Source organism: Halyomorpha halys, unplaced genomic scaffold (assembly GCF_000696795.3).
Source record: "Halyomorpha halys isolate HHAL.00 unplaced genomic scaffold, Hhal_1.1 Scaffold116.1, whole genome shotgun sequence".
Classification (NCBI taxonomy): domain Eukaryota; kingdom Metazoa; phylum Arthropoda; class Insecta; order Hemiptera; family Pentatomidae; genus Halyomorpha; species Halyomorpha halys.
Window position 1 is genome coordinate 1,092,540 of NW_027105704.1, and position 21,681 is coordinate 1,114,220.

The 21,681-nt window shown below is 30.4% G+C and overlaps 1 protein-coding gene across 1 annotated transcript in view; it reads right to left on the reverse strand.

The window, feature by feature from the left end:
• LOC106677991 (protein tolkin) overlaps positions 1 to 21,681 on the reverse strand; it is a 104,206-nt gene that overhangs the window by 39,900 nt on the left and 42,625 nt on the right. Inside the window, exon 2 of the mRNA XM_014416247.2 lies at positions 2,488 to 2,629. Coding sequence (XP_014271733.1) covers positions 2,488 to 2,629 — 142 coding nt within the window. The remainder of the gene's footprint in view (positions 1 to 2,487; positions 2,630 to 21,681) is intronic.

Below are 21,681 nucleotides of genomic sequence, written 5' to 3' on the forward strand. Positions count from 1 at the left end.
TTTTATTGCTTACTGGCATCAACGTTTTGTTGATTTTTTCAGTGTAATAATAAATTTACAAATCTCGATGTGGTAAGTTGCGACTTTTCAGGCATTTAGCACTTGATTAAATTAACCACCACTCTAACATCTTTCTACGTTGTTAAAGCTTAGTCAATCCATATTCTGTCTAATAATACTAATGGCTTTTGATTCCATCAATAAATTTGAACTCTTCTGCCCTTGTACCGTTTTCACTAAAATTATATATTTTTCATAAGGAAAAAAGCTCTGAAGGTCTTTGATAGGACAAAATTGATTCTAGAATAATGGTTTTATCAAGTAAAACTAAGCCGATGTTAAGATTAGAAATGTTTTAAACGTAGCTAATTCTACAAGTTTTGGTGAGAATTCTAAAGTAATATACGATACAGTACATCCAATTAATAAAATTTAGATTGTTTCTTTTCCTCATTGGTCATTTTAAGTGTTTTCCGCGTGAAAAATTTTAAGATATAAGGTCAGGATAAAGCATCACGGAAATGTCTAGCGTTTTGCGGGAACTGTAGAGGCTGAGCGCCGCACAGTGGACGAAATTCTGTATTCCTTTTAAACTTATCAGAGTGTTGTAAAAATATTATTATATAAATTTTCCTTTATTTAAAAAATTTGTTGAATTAGTATTAAATCGGAATTTAAAAGTCTATCAGTATCATCTATCTATCTGCACCATATGGTTTCCTTTTGAAACTACTGCGTCAATTTCTTTAAGATTAGGCGGATTTTTCATCCTCGCCATCCGCCATTCATTTCAAAATGGCTGCGAATTAAATGTTTAACCAAAAATAAATTTGAAAAAAATCACCCAAGACGCCAAAAATGAGTTTCAAAACTAAATGTTTAATTATATGGGTTCTATTTATTAGTGGACAATTATTTAGTCTTACTAGTTATTCATTGACCGTTGTCAATGAAAAATTAATTTCCAGTAAATAGAAAAATTAATTTCCAGTAAAAAGAAAAATTAGTCAGAAAGTGAAATACGAGATGAGTTAAAAATATCATCACAGAAAATTAACTGCACTAGTGTGAAAATGATACTTTTACTTATTGTTTTAAACCACTACGTCTTAAAATTTTTATTAACAGCGTCTTCCCAACTTATGGCAACAATACTGTTAATTGAAATTTCAGTTTTTGAGTTGACTTATCCACCTGAAATAGTACTGTTACCCCTAGTGTTCTGACATCCATGTTTTTTTTTTTTTTTTGTTTTTTTAGAATTGGTAAAATACAAATATATGTGTATTTCGTAATTCCTTTGAGATGTTACCAAATGAGATTTTCTAAAACCATTGCCATAAAAAAAAAGTATGAGACTCTGTAAACCATTAAATACTATAAGAAAAATATCAAGAAACAGTATACCAAAAGTTGTAATTATGTTACAGCTTGTTAGATTCCAAATTGTTAGATTGTATGAACAAAAAGTCAATATAGCTTCCTCACTTATTTTTTTAAGTTTCTGTTTTTGAAAATTGCATTTATCTGCATATTTCTATTGCATACATTATTTTCTATATTTCAAGGTCAATGATTAGGCGTTTGAGAATAAAATAGTTGCATCCAAATACAAGTTTTTCGCATACGTAAGCGAATGTAGTGGACGAAAATATATATGGAACCAAATCGGTATCAATCCTAAATAAGGATTTGTCATCCCTGTAGATTCCTTCAAATCAGATTTACGATTTGTTCGATTATACCCAAATACCAATTAGACAAGATACCAGCTGATGGGGTGACAACTTTGTCCCTTAATGCCTCTTCAACGTATTCATATAATGAGAGTGAAAATTTTTGATCCTGGGTACACAAATGTTTTTTTCTTTACTACATGATTACAAAGCTGCTACTATCTTCGGTAGTAACGAAGCAAAAAAATCAATAGCTGTTTTATCCAGATGCATTTATGAATAAAATGGTTATTTATAGAATCGTCACATAAATTATATTTCTTTATTAGATTATAACTGCCAAATTATGCTCCAGCGTTCTCCAACGAAGACGTTATAATTATGTAGAAGCTTGTTATATGTAATTTGGTATAAAAAATCTGTATATTATCGGAAGCGGTTATACAACGGTGTATTTTTTCTACAATACATCATTTCCAATCCGCAATCGTGTTCACGCATGGTCTGATATCCAATGAAGTAAGCCAAAAAAAGAGTCAGCTACGTGAAGAAACCTCCAACTTAGGATGCCGGAGCACTTTCCTAATTGTGTTCTCTTGAAGAAGGAGTTGCTGAAAAAAAAAGAAGAAAAAAACCAATTGGATCTGTGGCTCCCCTAATAACATTATACGGAGCTTGATCAAGTTAAAGAGCACTGCAGAAGTTCATTAACTCATCAGAACTCTGCCAGACGTTTAGGTCTACATCTCAACTTCTTATGTTATGTCCTGAATCGTAATCAGGCTTATACTTCAAATCTCGTAGTGCTTACCTGGGCCTCGGTCGTAGGAGTCGCTTCCTTTGAACAGGAGACAGTCCTTCTTCTTCCACCTGGAGTCCTTCAAGGAAGACCTCCTTTCTTATCTTGTCCATTTCTTCTTCTTTCGGAACTGCGATGTCACCTAGGTGTTGCTCTGTGAAAATAGAAGTTAATAATTAAATTTCATTGGTTTCTGATTTGTTTTACACTTGAATGCCTTATTAAGAGTAATAATCAACTAAGGTTTGGTAGTCATGATTTTACGGACCAATAAATGATTATATGGTACAATTAGTGGCCGGAATTTCGTACGATAACATCTTTTGTTCCCTAGCTTCTCATTTCGCCAAACCTTGATAGAAATTCGAATCACAGAAAAGATATTCAAATAAAACTAATCTGAAATTGTACGTTTTGGAGTTTTTCCACAATTTTTTCCCGCACAAAATTGCATATTTTGCTCCTTTTGAGCAAAATTTTGATTTTGAACTATATTTATTTTAGAACTAAATTATTCTCATATAGTTGTATGTATGCCATTATTTATCCTTTTTTTAATATATTTATTTTAAAACAATTCATTAATTTACATATAAAAATTCGATTTTAACTTAAAAAAAAATACAAGTTAACACAATTGATGAATGCTTTAGGAATAGTATTAATTCTTGGTTTCAGGTATGATAAAATCTCTCTAGAATAAGAGATAGTTCAGTTATCGTTAATTTCTTGGACTCTTCGTCTCTTTATTATTCTTTACGGCTTTGTTGTGACTAGTGAGAATTTGAATTTTTTTAAAAAAATATTATATTATATAACTGATCTATTTTATTTAAAATAAATATTAATCAAATATTCAATTGGTCTGATCAAAAGGAATTTGTGTACCTATAAACATTTTTAATTAAACTTTTAAAAGTTTTATTACATTGACTTATTAATTTGGTATATTTGTTCGTAAATATGATTGATAGTATATTAGTATGTAAATACACAATTGAAAAGCTAAGCGGGGGAACAGGCTATGTGAATTTTTAAATTATTTTAATTACTGGGGAATTTTACATAGAACAATATTTTTACATAATGCCTTATATATTTTTTATAAAACTTAAAATTCAAGTAGATCCAAGAAATTGAAAAATTGAATTCCAGTCTTCATAATAGGTACATGAAATCGTTTAATAGAATTAGCTTTCTTATACCCCCTCAATCTTGGAATAAAGTTTCTGTTTTTAATCTGAGTAGTTAAAATTTTTATGTATGTTAGCATAAATATAGAAACTATTTGGCGAGTTAAATTTAATTCAAACTAGGCTATGTAAGCTTTCCAAGCATTAGTATAATAAATTAAATAATAAAGTTGATTATTGCAGGATTTATGGATTTTATAACACAGTTTTTCTGTACGACTTATCATATTTTGGGTTTTTTCTGCAATAAAATTTGGTTTATATTTACAATAAACCTTATATGTGAAATAAAAAAAAAAAAAATTAAAAAACAACAGAAGTGAATTTGTTTCATTTCTGATAGCAATCCGACCATCAATTTCCATATTAGGAAAGTTTTTATTATTATTTTATCCAACATTGCCCATTATTTTAGTCTTATTTTTGGTTTCTGTAATAGTTTTGTTAACTGGTTAGTTATAGTTTTTTTGATTGATGTTACTTATGAAAGTGCGAATTGCAATCCTTTTATGAATTCTATGAACTATTGATGGTAATTTTATCACTGACGGACTAGAGAATAGTGTGATGGTAGCGCCTTCCCCTCATTTTATGTGGAAAAACCTTAATTGAAAAATATGTTTAAAAAATTTGTTACTTAAAGTAAAATATATTTATTTACCTAAATCGGAATTTTTAGTTGCAAATTGTCTCTACTGCCTGACTATTGAACTTATCATATTTTGGGTTTTTTACTGCAATAAAATTTGGTTTATAGTTACAATAAACCTTATATGTGAAATAAAAAAAAATAAAAAATTAAAAAACAACAGAAGTGAATTTGTTTCATTTCTGATAGCAATCCGACCTTAGGTGCATAGAATTCGCGTCCTTACTCCTCTCAGAAAATTCTTATAACAGCCATTGCCTTCGAGAACCAGCAGTGTTGCTCAGAACTTAAGCTAATCTTGTAAGGAGCTGCAAAAGGTATTCATTGTAATCTGCTGATGTTATGTTTAAGCTCTGAATAAGTGGCCCCCAATCTGTAGAACGGTACCATATCTCTGAGAGAACTAATTTCCTGGCGTTTGAGTATTTAAGGTTTTAAGTGACTAATACATTTTAAAATTGCGTAAAATAAACACTGAAAGTAAACAAATTTTTCAAGGTAATCTCCCTATTTCTTTCAAATTGGGACTTGATGTGGTCCAAGGATGGACGAATTTTGGGGTTTGGAAACATGAATGCAACTTTTACGGGCTTGGAACCTGCTCTAACTGTACAATTATGACTACCCGAAAAAAAACTTTTTTTAAATGGGCTTGTCAATATAAGTTGTAGGGAATTATTGCATTACTCTATTAATAACAATATTGAGTTTTTAGAACTTTTTTTATTCAAGAATAAGTTTACTTACTGTATGAAATTTTAAATTTTAAACTGTTGGTTTGGAACCATATTTTAGATACATAATAATATCCAAACGAACAACACCACTGTGATTGTGAACTGTGTAAATCCTGAAGACCAACCGACGATATCAGGACAATGGACGAAGTAGTTGAGAGGAAGATTGCTCAGTTTTACGATTTCCGAGGAGCATTGTCTGACCAACACTGCCGCAGATTACCAGTTTAGTTCTTATCTTCCATGTTCTGCTTTTTACGGCCTCACTTCCATTAGTAATTCATTTGTTTCGCCCGTGAATGTTTGTAGTACTAACGAAATTTGTTAAAAAGTAGGGCTCACGGGTAATATTTTATTATATTTTTGAATTTTATGTGGGCTGGTTTAAGATCGCTATTGGTCGTTCATATTGAACAAGGATTGAGATGTTTAAAATTCCAAGTGGTGGATTTAATAGTTCTTCCTAAATTAACAATTTCACGGTTTGCGTGAAAATTATGTGATCTCTAAATTATATATAAATTTTAATAATTAGAAATGGTTAATCTAATATTGATGGAGACTGACGTAATAATAATATATACAGAGGTTTTAGCATAATCTTGCATTAGACTGAACTTCAGTATTCAATATGAAGTTGGATTTCCGTTTTATGCCACTATACCTTTAACTGTTGGTAACAGGTAATGAAATTTTGTAAAATGTTTTTTTATTAATACATCCATTGATTCCAAATGTAGTTCACGATTTAATTTACTATTTCTTGTAAACCAAGGGACATCTACTTCAATTTTTAGGGAGAATGTTTATAATTTTAATCGTTTCGTACAGAATACTGATCACCAGACTTCACAAACATAATAGATTTTATAACAGGAATGACCAGAATATTGTTTTATTGATTGTATCTGGTTATAATATAGATCTTCTATTCACGATAAAAATAACATTGCCAACCAGATTATGGTATCCAAATAGTCAGTTCTTAATAGGGTAGGGATAGGTGGATCTAGCAAGCACTTTTGTTGGGAATTGTAATTTCTTTCTTTAGTAAAAAATTAATTATTTTCTTTTACTCCTAAATTTTTAATAATCATATTTTTAACAATGTTTATCTTATAGTTCAAAATCATTTTTCAAAATATCATACTGAATTTGAAGTTAAAGATTTAGTAATATAAATTCCCCACTCCTTAATACACCTCATCTACTCTGTTGTATTTTATTTGATTTTTTCAATCTTCTGTGTCGATATTTGATCAGTCATTTTAAATTAAAAAAGCTAATTAATATTCGATTATCAAAAATGTAACTACTACATACTAAGTATAATAGTAGAGCTATTTTCCTTGAAGATAGATAAACAACATAAGATGACAAATCAAATATTAAATAATATCATAATATAAAAGTCGTTAAAAAGTGGTGCAAGCCATTTTGGTGGATTAAAATTAATTTTTATTTAAAAGAATAGTTATTTCATTAGTTACTGAGTGACTTCAAATGGTTTTAAATACTTTTAAATATTTGTGACAGACTAGTTTTAAGAGTAAGTGTTGAATATCTCTAAACTCAACGTGTTTGACGATATGAAAGTCTAAGAACCAATCTAATACTTGGTGTATTATTGGACTTTAAACTTAATAGATAGCATTATTCACCATTCTTTAATTATTTAGAACAAGAGTTAAGAATATAGGAGGACAAAGAAGGGGAGCATAAAAAGTTTCAGAAATTTTGTTTTAATTTTATCTTTCTTGTTGCTTAGTTTTTCACTTCATTGTTATATTTGTTTTATTACTTTCACTTGCCTATGCATGGAATAAGATTTTAAAGAAGCTTGTAACCTAGCAGAACTAAAACGTTCATTGAATGAATAATATTTACTCATATCATGAAATCCTATAAATGAAAATAAAAAAAAAACCTATTTATAGGTGATTTTCAAGGTATTTGTTCTAAATATTTTTTTAATATTTAATATATAAGTAAATACATACGATTGTTTTATAACTTTGATGTAGTGTTTCCTAATTCTTGCTGTATGATACTTAATATCATCATGTATTCTATCCCCAATATTTTATTATATTGTCAAAATATCTGATTCCACGCTACGTATATTCAATAAAAGCCGAGTGGCGGGTGGAGTTGTATTCAATAATGGATTTGGCTGATTCCCAACTGGTGGACGCTGACAGGGATTGAGCAAGCCCGTTGTCAATATTGCCTCATTGAGGAGCTTAATGATGAGGGGTGCCCCACGGTGACTTCATCAGGCCATTTCTTTCTCTTATTTCATAAATCTCCTCCAAAGCTCCTCTTCCATTAGTTCTTCCTTTCGAAACCCTAATTGAAGTCAGTTCTTCTAAATATCCTTCTTCGTGATCCTCAATAACGCTAATGTTCCGGTGCGATCGCTAGTGAGTATCAACGATTTTAAAATGCCAATCAAAATCAGCATTATGTATCTCTTTATTTATTATACTTAGTTAATGTAATTCATTAGTTTAAAAAAATATTACTTTAAAGTGAATAATTCAGATTATTTTATAACTATCACTATTTTGTTTGTATATTTTTTTATTCCTGGTTAAATACAATTCTGTATTCCAAATATAAATTTGGGAAATTCTAATTATTATTATGGCACTACTGCCTACAAGATCACGGACCTCCTCCACTACTACCAACCAATCTATCCGGTGTCTTGCTTTCTCCTTCCATCTTTTAACATTCAAAAACTTCACATCCTTCTCCAGATCGTCCAGCCATCTGACCCGGGGACGTCCTCTTTTCCGTTTTCCATTTGGTTTGTCATTAACCATCTTTTTAGGTATCCTTTCATCGGGCATCCTTTCATCGTGTACTAACCATCTTATTCTTGCTCTTTTTACTAAAGCCACGATGCTGGGTTCCCTGAACAGATCCATCAGCTCATCATTCCTTGTTATTCTCCAAATTCCATTCTCTGAGACTCCTCCCCATATTCTTCTCAATACCTTTCTCTTCCAGGAGTTAAGCATCTGCTCTGCTATACTTGTCAAGGGCCATGTTTCTCCTCCATTGTTCACTACTGGCCTTACGGTAGTTTTGTAAATGACCGCTCACTTTTTTTTTAGAAAGAGCTCTAAACTTGAATATTTTTTTTGCAGAGAGAAATAACATCTATTTCCTGCTGCTATCCTGGCCCTATTTCGCTCTCTACATTATTATCATCTGTAACCAGGATTCACAAGTACTTAAACTAGTTTATAGAACTGAAACTGAGGTTTCTGAACATCACTTTGTTATTCTCTTTCTTACCCATCTTGAACCTTTCAAATACACCGTCTCTTCTTCATTCACCTTAAGGCCCAATTCATGCTGTTACTTCGAATTCCTGAAAGGTTCCTTTTAATGCTGCCCGAGTTCTTGTGTGTTTAATCATAAGTGGTGAACATGAAAAGGAAACTAGAGTTTAGCCAGAACCTCTGCCTATGCTCCCTCATGAAGACCTGATATTCAGGTTGAAACGTCTGAATGAATAAATTTTTTTTTTTCTCACCGCATCCCCCTTCTTTACTTATTAATCTACGATGAACTATCAACTAGAATAATTCTTTTAGCAAAAAACGAATTTTAGTTATATTGAAAAAAATTATTTCAAATGATTTTCAGGGGGCAAAACTTTATAGGCAATGTCTAGTAAATAGTAAATTATAAGAAGTAACACTTCTCTTGTAAGGGTGTGGTATGATGGTCTTCACTTATCGCATCCTTAGCGATTTCGATTTTACAATTTAGTATCTATGAAAATGATAAATTCATATTTCATGTCTTTGTATATGTGAAATCATCCTTCCCTAAAAATAAACTACTTAACATAAACGTACCAACTACGATAATCTCGTTATCGCTCGTTTTCTTTACACAATCTTGTTTTGCTGTTCTTGATACTACGTTAAGATTAAAGAAAACTTTAAGGTATACAGACTTGGAAGTTTTCTTACCGTATGTGTTTTCGTTCTACTAACATCGTAAATTAAGGGAGTTATAGTGTTTATGTTGCTTCTTCTTGCATCAGTTGGAGACCTCATCAGCATTATCGAGCGATAGGAATTTATTGCCTTGGGATATTGTGTCCTGGTGAAAGAGAGTTGTATTAGCGTAATATGCGAACCGCGCCTGATTTGTATGTATTAATAAAAATTGTGTCCCTTAAGCGTTCAGGACTGCTTGGAATAATATCAATCTACCCTTTTTTTATAAGGAATTTTTATAGTTTTTTTTCATGAATATACTTGTTAAGAATTTCAATATTGTTATATTTTGACTTAGTTTTTTTATGTTATTCAAATCAATTTTCTTTAATGCTATTATCTACTTTTGAGTTGGTAATCAAATCGCTGCTTCGACGAAAATGTAAAATTTTATGAAATTGACCTTATTATTGTCTTGGCAGACTCAAGAATGAATTTACTAGATGTTTGAGGAGCGAAGATCTGTTGCAATAACCCGCGTAGTTATTTATCTTCCCCTCCGACAGAATAACGACACATTTTACAGTTGTGATTTAGAAGTGAGAGTGTGTAATTATACATCCGAAGCAGCGATATGGCGAAGAATCCTTAGATTGAATTAAATATGCGTATTAGGATTGAAAATTTGCTTTTTGAAGAAAGGAGAAAGAAGTTTAGGTGTTGCTATGTAATTATTTTTTTCGAATCCTTAATGAAAAGGAAATCTTGAGTGTAAATTCACAAAAAACTCTCTTTACATATCTCTTAACATGAACGATCTTATTTGAGAAAAAGAGGGATTGGTTTTTCATCTGAATTCTCTGAAGTGTGTTCCGAAAATAGCCGGAGGTGGATTCACTGCAGCCCGAGGTAGGTTGTTTTGGTTCAGACTCTGCAGGTTCAGAACTGTTGCTCTCATGGTCTGTTACTGGCTATTTTTTTTTTTTTTACAATGAAATGGGACGACAAAATAAAAAAATTCTTAAAAACAAAAATTACTCCAGTATCTAAAGTTCTCGGGTTTCGGCACCACCTAATTATTGGCGAAAGTACGACTTTAAAAGAAAGAGAAAAGGGAATAAGATTTGACTGCTGTAAAATAAAGGTTTTGTTGGGTTTCGTACGTCAATATCATCAATCATCAATAAACATTCGATCATCTGATCCTCTCAGTCAGCTGACATCGAGTTAACAGCTGACTCAAGCCGTAATTTTGATATATATATTTATATTCAAAAAACGTTTCGACTATAAAGCCGTCATCAGTTTAATTATGTGACCCAAGCGATAAATCAGTATGGTTAATAGCCTTTATTATATCCGAAACATTGTTGTTTTAAAGAAAAGTACACAATTCGTGAAATACTTTTCCGAATTTTTATTATATTTAATGCGGCTTTCTGATTAAAAATCTAAAAAGAACAGATAAATCAGTCACTGGCACTGGGGGCACCAATTTGATTTTCGAAGGAATATTCTATTTTTGAAAATAACAAAAATTAAAATAATTTTAGGCAATGGTTATTAAAATATTTTTGAAAAGATACATATGAAAAATATATAGAATATGCTTGTTATTTTATATGAAGTTTTTCTATTAAAAGTGAATATACCTACTTATGTGAAATGAAGGTTTTTTTTGAAAAATAAAAATTCTTTAGCACAAGCTTATTCAGTTAAAAAAATTAAATTTTCCCCTCTCGAAAAGGTATTAAAAACCTACATTTTCTGATATAAATTTAACTTATCTACATGGGACCGTCCAATAATCATTTTTAAATAATAATTTTCCGTAAGTGGATATATTGATTTTTTAAGAGAACTTCTCCATTGTATGCGTATAAATCAAAATAAGATATTTTGAAAATATAATGAGTTTTATTTATTTTTTTAATTCCTTGCTCAATGGAATAAATCCGATTTATTTACATTTTGTAAAAATATGGTATTTAAAATGACTTAGCAACGTTATAAACATTTATTATTGTAAGAAGATAGAAAACTATTTATTGTTAACGAAAGTTTCGCCCCACTTTGCAGGGCTTCGTCAGGGCTGTCAGATTGAGACAAAGCGGGACGAATGTTTTTGAATTGAACACATTCATCCGCTATGTTTCAATATGATAGCCCTGTCGAAGCCCTGGAAAGTGGGGCGAAACGTAGTTTTCTTTCACTGTTTTGAAACTTTTATTGACCGCTACCCGGACTATCTTCCTACAATCTTTATACGATCAACTATCATCTTCCAATTTATTATTAATGTATTTTAAAAATCACTGATTCGATGATAGTTGTTAAAAATAAATACCACAATCATGGAAATTTCTTTGCTTTCTGACATATTTTCATTTATCACCGTTTGCATCTCTACGCCTCAAATGATGATCAGAGGCTATAATAGACATTATAATTTAAACTCAATTTATCTACAGCGGGCACAGGACTTCATCGATTATAAAATTGGACCCGGGTCCAGACGTGTATGCCGTAGTAATGGGGAGCAAAGAGATCTCTTGAAATACGGCCTCGTAGATACTGCGGTCAGATAGAGGAGACAGTGTAACTGAATTATATATCGGTCCCATAGACCAGATAGCTACGGTAAAAATATATTTGTTCTGTCATAAATCCGGGGTGCGCTACGTGTGGTCGTATAAATCCTTTTATCCTGGTCCCTCTCAGTGGGTTGCAGGGCCACGGCTTCATCGCAACTTAGTTTTTAAATAAAAAAAAAGTGATATATTTACTTTTGAAGCAAGTTGGATCTGGATCAATTCTATATCGCTTTGAATTTATTGGTATCGTTTGAAATATTAAATGTTGCAAATATTAGGTTTGAGAATTTTCCTTAATCTTGAGAGTAGCACACTTAATTTTGGACTGCTTATTTATTACGTATCTTAGGTCTCTCAGGCCTATGGAATATAGAATTCAATAAAATAAAAGTTCCTATTTTTTAAAAATTATTTTTTTTATCACATTTGAATATAGTCTTTCACCTCTTATCAATTATTTTTTACAAAGAAAGTAATTAAACAACTTTAGAAATTAGTATTTATTGAATACAAAAATTTCCAATCTTTAAGTAGACACTTCATAATGCTTATCAAAATTTAATAAAAAATATTACTATTAATAAAAGAGAATAAATGATTTCAGTGATGATCAGCTGAATTAACAATTTAATGTACAATGTTTGGCTCTTTTTTGTTATGTTCCCACAAACATGATCTCCGCATCTGTCATAAACCATGTACAATTTCTTTTGGTTTTTGGAACTCAAAAATGGGCATTTGGAAAAAAATATCGCTTGTATCGTTTTAGAAAATATTATTTTACCGTTTATATTATTTTTTATCGTCTTAAAAAATAAATCCAAGAGTTTGGTCGTCATCATGTAAATAGAAACAGAAAAATAAAAGCTAAAGGTGGAATTGAAACAGAACGTCCGGTCCATAGTCAAACGGTTAGGCTATAATAAAAAAAAATTAATATTGCATACTTTAGAAACAGAATAATCTGAAACAACCCGATGGACCTTTTCGTTTGTTTTGCCTCTACCTGATCATTTCCGACCTACGAGGGGCTTTTTTTTCATCAAGTTTTTATTTCATGGGATCGCCACGTAATAAAAGTCAACTCTCCCACCCAGAATCCTACCAATACTGCAGCAGACTCGAAGTTACTAAGATGATATAATAGACATGTCAAACCTAAGAAAAATTTACTTGGCAGGGATATCCTAGATCTCTTAGACCGATTATGTTTTATAAAAAAAGGAGATAAAGATTCTTTCAATGATGGTAATCGCGTGGTTGAAGAGCTCTAGCGATTCTAATATAAATTGGTAGGACTAGGTGGAGAAAGTCAACTTCCGTATACAAAGAGGAAGTCTTGGGAGGATAAAATTGCCTATAGACCTCTCAGGCCTACCATGTTATTGTGGGGGTTTATTTACTAAATTATTTAATCTAGAGAATTGGGTTTCTATGATGAAACATGTTGATTCAATACTTGGAGCTGCCTCATTGACTGTTCCAGTTGGTGGACTAAAACGATACAGTAAGTCATTTGCTTGATATATCACTGTTATTTATACTGTATATATCATGCATTTCATGGACATGATGAATGATGATGGTAAAAATCACTTAAATCGGTGATTGTGGTTGGTTTTTGACAAGTTGTGTGCGGGCTGTGTAAGTATCCGTCATCATATACGCATTTAGTTGTCATCAATAAAAGACATTTGAATATACCTGGCCACTCTAGGAAACTTGATTATGATGAAGAAATTCAATTCATCTTAAGAGTTCACCAAAATATCTCCATTATATAATATTTTATTATTTATTTTTTTTTTTTGTCAAAATCGTCAAAAACTATTATGGATAATTTATTGTTTATGCCGCTTTACGACTTAATGGCGCGTGGATCAAAAAAGACCCCAATATAAATTTATGCTAACATTTCACCCACTATCAGAGTACATAAAATAAATTAATTCGTATCATTAAAAATTCCCGAAAAATTGGAGATGTTTAGAAAACTAATAATACATTCAAAAGATAAAGTGGCTAGTGTCATGACCCACTAAAATTCATATGTATGTATGATCATAATTCCTATTCCATGGTTTTTATTTAGAATTTATTTTTTTTGAATATGAGTAGGCATTACTACATTAACACTAATTCTTTTTGTATAAGTTCTGATTTTTTAACTAATCCTTAATTGAAAGGAGTTTTGAGATGGCTTTATGGATACCATAAAATATAAAGACATGGTTAGGCACTTTTATTTTCTTATATTGAACTTAAGACCGCTGTTAAACGAGTTTATGATTCATGCGCACTTAGTACCAATCTTACGTGTGCATGGAAGCCAATAGTGTTTAAACAACAACTTAGGATTTGTAATTTAGAAGCGGAGGTGGTTCGAATTCGGCCTTTGTGGGTTGACTTTTATTTAGTGGAGGGCACTCAGATTTAATTTATAATTTTATTGTATGGTTCAATAATTGGTAATTGGTTTCAGACCAGCAGGATTACCCGTTCCTCTGTTCCATTTAGAGTACATAAGAACATATTTCTTATAGTAAGGAATAAATAGATCTTTTTGCCAAAATTTTCATCAACACGTTGGCTTTGCAATTATTTTGATTTTTTAAAGGAAATAAATGTATTCATTGATATAACTGAGATTACTATAGATCTCTAGTAGCATTTCTTAATTTTGATAAATTGCATTCAAACGTAAGCTTGCCTCAAGGACAATTTTTGGATAGAGCCGTTTCACAGATCGTGGTCGAGTCAAGGGACTATCCTCACGTTTTGTCTCCGTTCAAGAGATCAAGGGTCGCTATGCTTGACCTCTTGTAATCTTGCGGAGATTTCGTCTATTAGAACCTTGCTATTGCTTGTTTCCGAAAGCAAAGGACACGAAATAAACTGTAACGGTTGTTATCGTGACATTTCTTTGTTACAATAGTCGTGGTGCCTTGGCACTCAACTGGGCCAATAGGGCTAAAGGATCAGTTTTGGGGCAATTTCTCACTATTTTTCGTTTCCTACATTTACAAGAAAGGAGAAGTGTTGTATTCGGTTCAAATTTCCGATGTGCTGTGTTCATCCGATCTATGCATTTTAGTATCTTGTGAGTAAAACAAAATTTGCTTCCATTGGCCTACTCATGTATCTGCTACGATTTTCTCTTGAACGGATTGACCAATTTAGTTTTGTTTTTAGGTTTTGAAGGGTTTCAATATAGAAAAATAATCTCTTTAAATATTATATTTTATTAATTTATTCATTACAATAACTGTTATAATAAATGTGAATTTCGTTTTGTGGCGGTTTTATATTTTAAAAGTTTGCTATCTTGTTAGCATTGTTTTTATTTTTGTAAAAATAGAAAATTTAATTGAGTCTATCATATTAGAGATTGACATTTAGCAGACTGTCTTGTCTATGTCTTGTCCTATAAGAGGAGACAGTATGTGGCAAGTTCGGTTACATGAGAGTCTTCTCATCTCGTAATGCTAGAATATATCAACTTTGGCCATTTCCTGCAATAGTCTGTTGGCATGCATTTGTAAGTATAGTTTATTATAAACTGTCAGAGTGTAGAAGGCAGTAATCAGTAGTCAGTGTCGATCGGGATTGTAAAATCTATCTCACACATCTCAGAAATAAATTAATAATAATAATAATCTTTATCTATTCTGGGATTGATCCCTTTAGAATAATTTACAGGCGTCAAAATTAGGCTTTAAAGCTTTACAAAGTAAATTACAAAATAGAGATGAAATTACAAGATGTCATAAAATAAACTAATACAATGAATTTAAAAATATGCAAATAAACAACCATAATTAACAGATTATATAAAATAATGATAAAACAAATAAAATAAAACCACTTGTCATATCATAAAACATAAGATGACTTCTGATAGTAAATAAAAAGAAAAAAAATGATAAAAAAAAACAAATACATTACTAAAAAGTAATAAATTAAAAGATATGAAATTTTTGCTAGTGTACATATCTACAATTATAAACGAAAATCTAAGACAGAAAATATATAAAGCTTTTTTGAAACTTTCAATTGTTACTCTTCCGGAATTGGGTGGACAGAAGGTAGTCGAAGATACGGGATTTGAAGATTGGAATGATGTTAGAACTACGAATATAGGAGGGAATAGAATTCCATAGGGAAGAGGATCGGATGAGGAAAGATCTATCAAAGGCTGCTGTTCGATGGGCAGTTGCATATAAGTCTGAAGGTCGTCAGCGGTATTGCGGGAATGCACTGAGGACTTAAATTGGAGGATATCCGAGATGTACGATAGACGGCGGGATTGGATAACTTGATTGAGAAAGGAAGCAAGGAAATATTTACGACGGAAGGAGGGGTAAAGCCACTTCAACACTTCATAAAATCGGGTAACAGAGGTGTTTTAATTACAGTTATGGTTTACTTTTAAACCCTGCAATCTTTTTTCTATCCGCAACTGATACTACTATTATAATTACCTTAAATAAAACTAAAACATTTTTCAAGGAAATGTCAATTAGTTTCATAATTTGTTTCAAAACTGAAGAGTATTAAAGTATGCTAATGGTGGGTAATAAATAATGATTATTTTATGTTTCTATATCTGTATTATGATGGAAAAGTGTTATAGGCCACTTTTACATCTCTTTGATATTGTAAATAAATAAATAAAAGTTGCGAGTGTACTGTAGTGTGAATTTAATTTCCCAACATTGTTTTCTCATGAACATAAAAACAAATCTTAAAACGTTTGGCTTCGTTCCAAGGAGTTTCCGGAATGGAAAAAACTTTTTTTTTAAATGAAAAATTTGCTTATAACATTTTGCAATCTGAGGACGTATATAATGTGCTCTGTGAATTGTAATTGTTATTTCGTTTCTTCTTCTTTTTTTTTTATTTAGGAACCTTTTAAATCGTCCAAGAAAAAAATATTCACCTTCCTTTCTCAAGATTAAATTAAGGAATTTGAAGATTGAAGACATGTAGGGTTCAAAAATTAAATAAAATCAGTGAAATCCGCCCGTTCCCAGTCCTAGGAATTTCACTAAGACTTATTTTTATTTAGAATAGTCATATATGTGCTCAAGATGATCTTTGGAAGTTAAGATTACCGTCTTCCTTTTTGTTTAAAAGCTATGAGTGCCCATATGTTTCTTGTGAAATATTAGAGTTATTATACCAAATACCAACAAAAAATAATTATAATTAATTTGTTTGAATATCCACGTTAAATTTTAAGTATATATCCCTGTTTTTATGGTAATGAAACAGTAATGAATGAATATTTACTAGACCAAGTGCACCTGATATATTTACCTGCTGAATTTATAAACACATATATTAAAATTATTATTTATAATAAATAGTCACATAGTTGTTTCTCATAACTGATTACCTACTAAAATAACTGAGGTGATTAACTGATTTCTATTTTTGTTTTAGGTGAGTGAAGAAAAACTCTCTTTTGGATTTTTGTTTCGTGAGGGTAAGATTTTTACTTAATTTTTATTGTGTGCTTATTTCATACTCATTCATCAATATAGTCAAGTACATATAATTAACTGAAGAATATCCGAAATGTATGCGAAAAAAAACCCGACTTGATAAAAAACATATTCAGTTTATTGGCTGCCTTACTTACAGAGCACAAAATTTATTTATTTATTCCACCTTGTATCAGTAAAATACTTTGTGACCAGACTGCAGCTATTAATAGCTTCATTAACATTTTTTTAATAAAATGGCAGTTATCATATCTTGGATGTTTGTTTTATTTGATTATACAAAACATTGTAATCGTCAGTAATAGTCTATTATTAAGTTTATTAACCCTTTAAAATGGAAATTAACCTTTAAAATAATAACCTACAAGATGTAGTTTAGTCTCGTTTATTTTGAAATTTTCTAGAAAAACGGTCTCAACGACAATAAATTTGAATAAAGTTTAACGCTTTCATACTTTTTTTTTATCGTTTCCTCCGAACTAAATTTGTGTTATAACTTCAGCTTTCCATGTACATTAGCTTTGAATATAGAATTCATAAGCCTTGGTGTGTGTTATTCAGAACGTCTTTACTTTTCCTTCTACAAGTGAAACTAGAAAAATAAAACGTGAAAATAAAAAAGACGATCACGCAGAATATGTATATAGTATATTAGTTAATATTTGTATATGAATTATTATCAGTATACAGATTATCGTTTTCGATCATGGGTTTCTCTGCTCTCCTCCCCCCCCAAAAACAAAATTGTAATTTCCTTGCCTTTTTTTTAGAAATTATAACCCCAACAAAATTTGTATAGAGTTTTTAACAGCTGAAGAAACGACTATTTCATACAATGGTGACCGTGCAACGGTAGCCGAAATTACTTCCAGCTGGTAATGATCGAAACGATGACAATAATCGAACACATTAATCGATTAGTATCGCTCAGGTAGGTTCTATGGAGACTGTGTGAGCCGTGGTCTTACGACATATTCCCAAATCCTATATACCTTATTACAGTTTTTTTTCTTCATTTGTCATACTCCTGCTGGTACTTTAGTATTTAGTAATTAAAATAATTGTTGTTAAAAAACGATTTACTCCTATCTGCCTACGGATAAACGTGCATACAATTTAGGCAATCCAGCCTCGTCGTGAAGACTGAAGCCCAAGATAACCCAAGACATCCTGTTACAAATTCTCTATTCTTTATTTTTCATTTTCGTCTTCTCTACTTTTTTTTTTTAGTACAAGTAAATTTTTTTATTAATTTTATAAATATAATTTTTTTTTCGTTTGTTATTTTCTCTGGGTTATTTTTTTTTTTTTTTACATTATTGATCTATATTATTTTCTAATTAGAATAGTTCATGGTTATAGCATTGCAAATATTTAGGGATGTCTTTAGCACGATACTTTACCCCACCATTATCAACTGTTGGAAAAACTATCTCTTACAATAACTACGTAAGGCCAACCAGGGCCAAATAGGGCCTATCTGGTAATAAAAAAAAAATAATAATAATAATGTTTATTTTAAATGCTCATTATAAACAGTCTTTTAATAATAATATTAAAGCCCAAAAATATATACTATACCCAATAAATATAATAGCCGGTATATGTACATATAATTTTCTTTTGTATATATTTGCAAATGTTTATTTCTTTTGTTCTAGGAGGTAAGGAACAAAAAAAAAAAATACTGTACCCAATGTATATATTTAGACATACATTAATTATGCTATTTATTTATTTAATAAAGGAGGTAAGAAAAAAAAAACTATGCCCAACTGAAAGAAATTCTGGTATAGTTGGTAACAATTTTTTTTTTTTTATAGGAAGCCTTCGTTTTCAATATGTATTCCAGAAAAACTTTTTAATTTCAGTATTTTCTTTATTATTTTAAGTACTGAGTTGACTTTAAGGGGTATTTACATTTTACAAATTAACGTATTATTGAAAAATATTGTTTTTACTTAATTAATTATATATTATTTAACCCATACACTTAAATTTTAATAAATCATTTAATAACATCATTTCTCCAATCACCTATTTATTGTTTACCTTCCTTTCTATTCCTATCGTTTTAATTGTTTGTACAAATTATAAATTTTTGTTTTAATATTTAATGTCCGGATTTCTGATTCGGATCAATTATTTAAATTGTAGGATTTCAGTATTTCATGAGGTGAGGTAACTCATCGTGTTCTTACCCCTTCAAGGATCCATGATATAAAGGAATCAGATTCAAATCTTGGCTTGGTACAAAACTTTTTTCTGTACAGGAAATAAATGGACCTTCCTAGCATGGGATATCCCAAAAAGCGTCAAATAAGGTTTATGGGTTTATTTATTCCTGAAAATAAATATAAACTGCTTAAACAGCCGGCTTCATTCTATCAGTGCACTTCATCGACTGTTAAACAAGGATTTGTTTTGTCGTTTGACTCATATATTTAGTAATAATAATAGGAAATAATTGTTAGTAAAATGTTTTAATTGGATTATACTCGTATTTAGTGTTCTTAGCTGTTTCAATTTTGTTCTCAATTTGTTTTCAATTCTTTATAGTTAAATTTAGTGTAATCATTGATCCAATTGTTTTTCTTAATAAACAAAATTCAACAAAATTAACAAATTTTTTTTTCACCTTCTTTTCTCGAAGAATATCTGTTCAAAGCGGTCATAACTCAATTACCTCAGACCTCACCACCGTAACAAAATAATGCTTTTGCGGTCGCGTTGAATACATAATGTTTTACCATCCAAAAAATGCTACTGTTATTTTTAAACAAATCTCAATTAGATATCTTACCACATAATGAACATTTAATACTTCTTTCCTTGGACACGGTCTGATTTTTTTATAATGTTTTGTCATCTCCCCTCTTCCCTCCTGATCCTCTATTTCTTAATTATAGCAAACAAAGTTTATTATGAAGAAATTATGGCTTATGCTATATTTTTTAATACTATTGATGATTAATATTTTAAGAATAATTTAATTTTTTTGAATTACCCGTTGGATATTCATGAAAATGCAGACATTTTTTATCTTAACTGATACAATTTATATTTTCATATAAAAGATTAGTGCTTTATAATTAGGAGAGATGATTGAATAGGTGTCGGATAAGAGATCTCATATCTTTACGGTAAATAAAGCCAAGCTCTGGAAGTATTAAGTCTGGACTAACATATTATCCGAGCCTAAATTAAAGACAAAAATAAAATTAAGAATCCCCTGATAATCTCAAATCGCGATCATATTTTTATCGGTAACGTATCTTAATGAGAACCAGAAGGTACATTCTAAAAAAAGGTATTGCACCACGTAAAACTAAACGGTTAAACAATATTATTAGCCTAATCAAATAATGCTAAGTTTTTTCAATTGATTAGTGATTTAAAAAAAGGTTTGACCTTTTATGTTTGTTCTATGTTGTAAATATCTATAATATTTTATTAAAAATGTAATATAACATGAAAAAATTTTATTAATTTTTAAACCAATTATTAAAAAAAGCCTAGTTATTAATTTTTTCAAGTAAATGAAAATTCTAATGTTAAAAACGCTAAGTGTGCTAGGTTCTGATCAGACTTATTTAAAGAAACGGTAACAATCCGTTTCTGATGATTACCCGATTGACCATCATCGAAGAAATATAGGAAAAGCTTTCAGTGGTTAGTTTCCTTACAATAATTTTCAATAATGTTAATGTTATATAATTTTTTTTTTTTTTTTTATAAATCTTTAACATAGAGGATTAATTTTGGAAATCTGGGAGATCTCGCTTTGATCTAAATGTTTAGTAGAATCAGGTTTACCTTGGAATCGTTTATTTTTTAAACCTTGTATAATTCGATACCGATGAGCTTAAGTGGCACTTACGATAGGCCTTTTTTGAACTTATCTATCTGCCCAATATCCAAAAATATGTCAGACCTAGATGTTAATAAATTTTGGAAAAAAAAACATACTAGTTTTCACCTATTGTTGTACTCAATATTATCACGGTTAAGTTCATGATTTTGTGTACTGTGATTAAGTCATTATTATCTATTTCAATGTTTATTACGAATCAGGTCGAAGTTAAAAATGTCATCGCTCTTTTTAATCCAGCCTGCTCACTAATTTACATTGCGACTACCCCACCCTAGACGTAGAATTATTCGAAACAAAAGGACAGCGTAGTACAAGAAAAAAAGAGAGAAAAACTCTGAGCCGCTTACAAAAGCTTGCATTAATCCCAGTACAGGAAAGAGTTTATGAATGCAAGTTGGGAGGGTGCTTTACAAAATGGCTGAGATACCTAGGGAGGTAAGCTTATTCCTTTTTTTTCCAGAATCTTGTCAGAATGTTAATTTCGGTTTTAATTATTCAAAGCAAAAAAAAAAAAAATCAGAATTGTAATTTTTCTTATGTGTTTACTAACATGTATTTATCTGCTGTATAATATTAATATATTCTAATTAATATTAGCGTGGTATTTTTTAAAAATTGGATTTTAAAATAATTCGAGTACCCACACACTCTCACTCTCCCTCTCTCTATGTATGTGTGTATGAACATTTA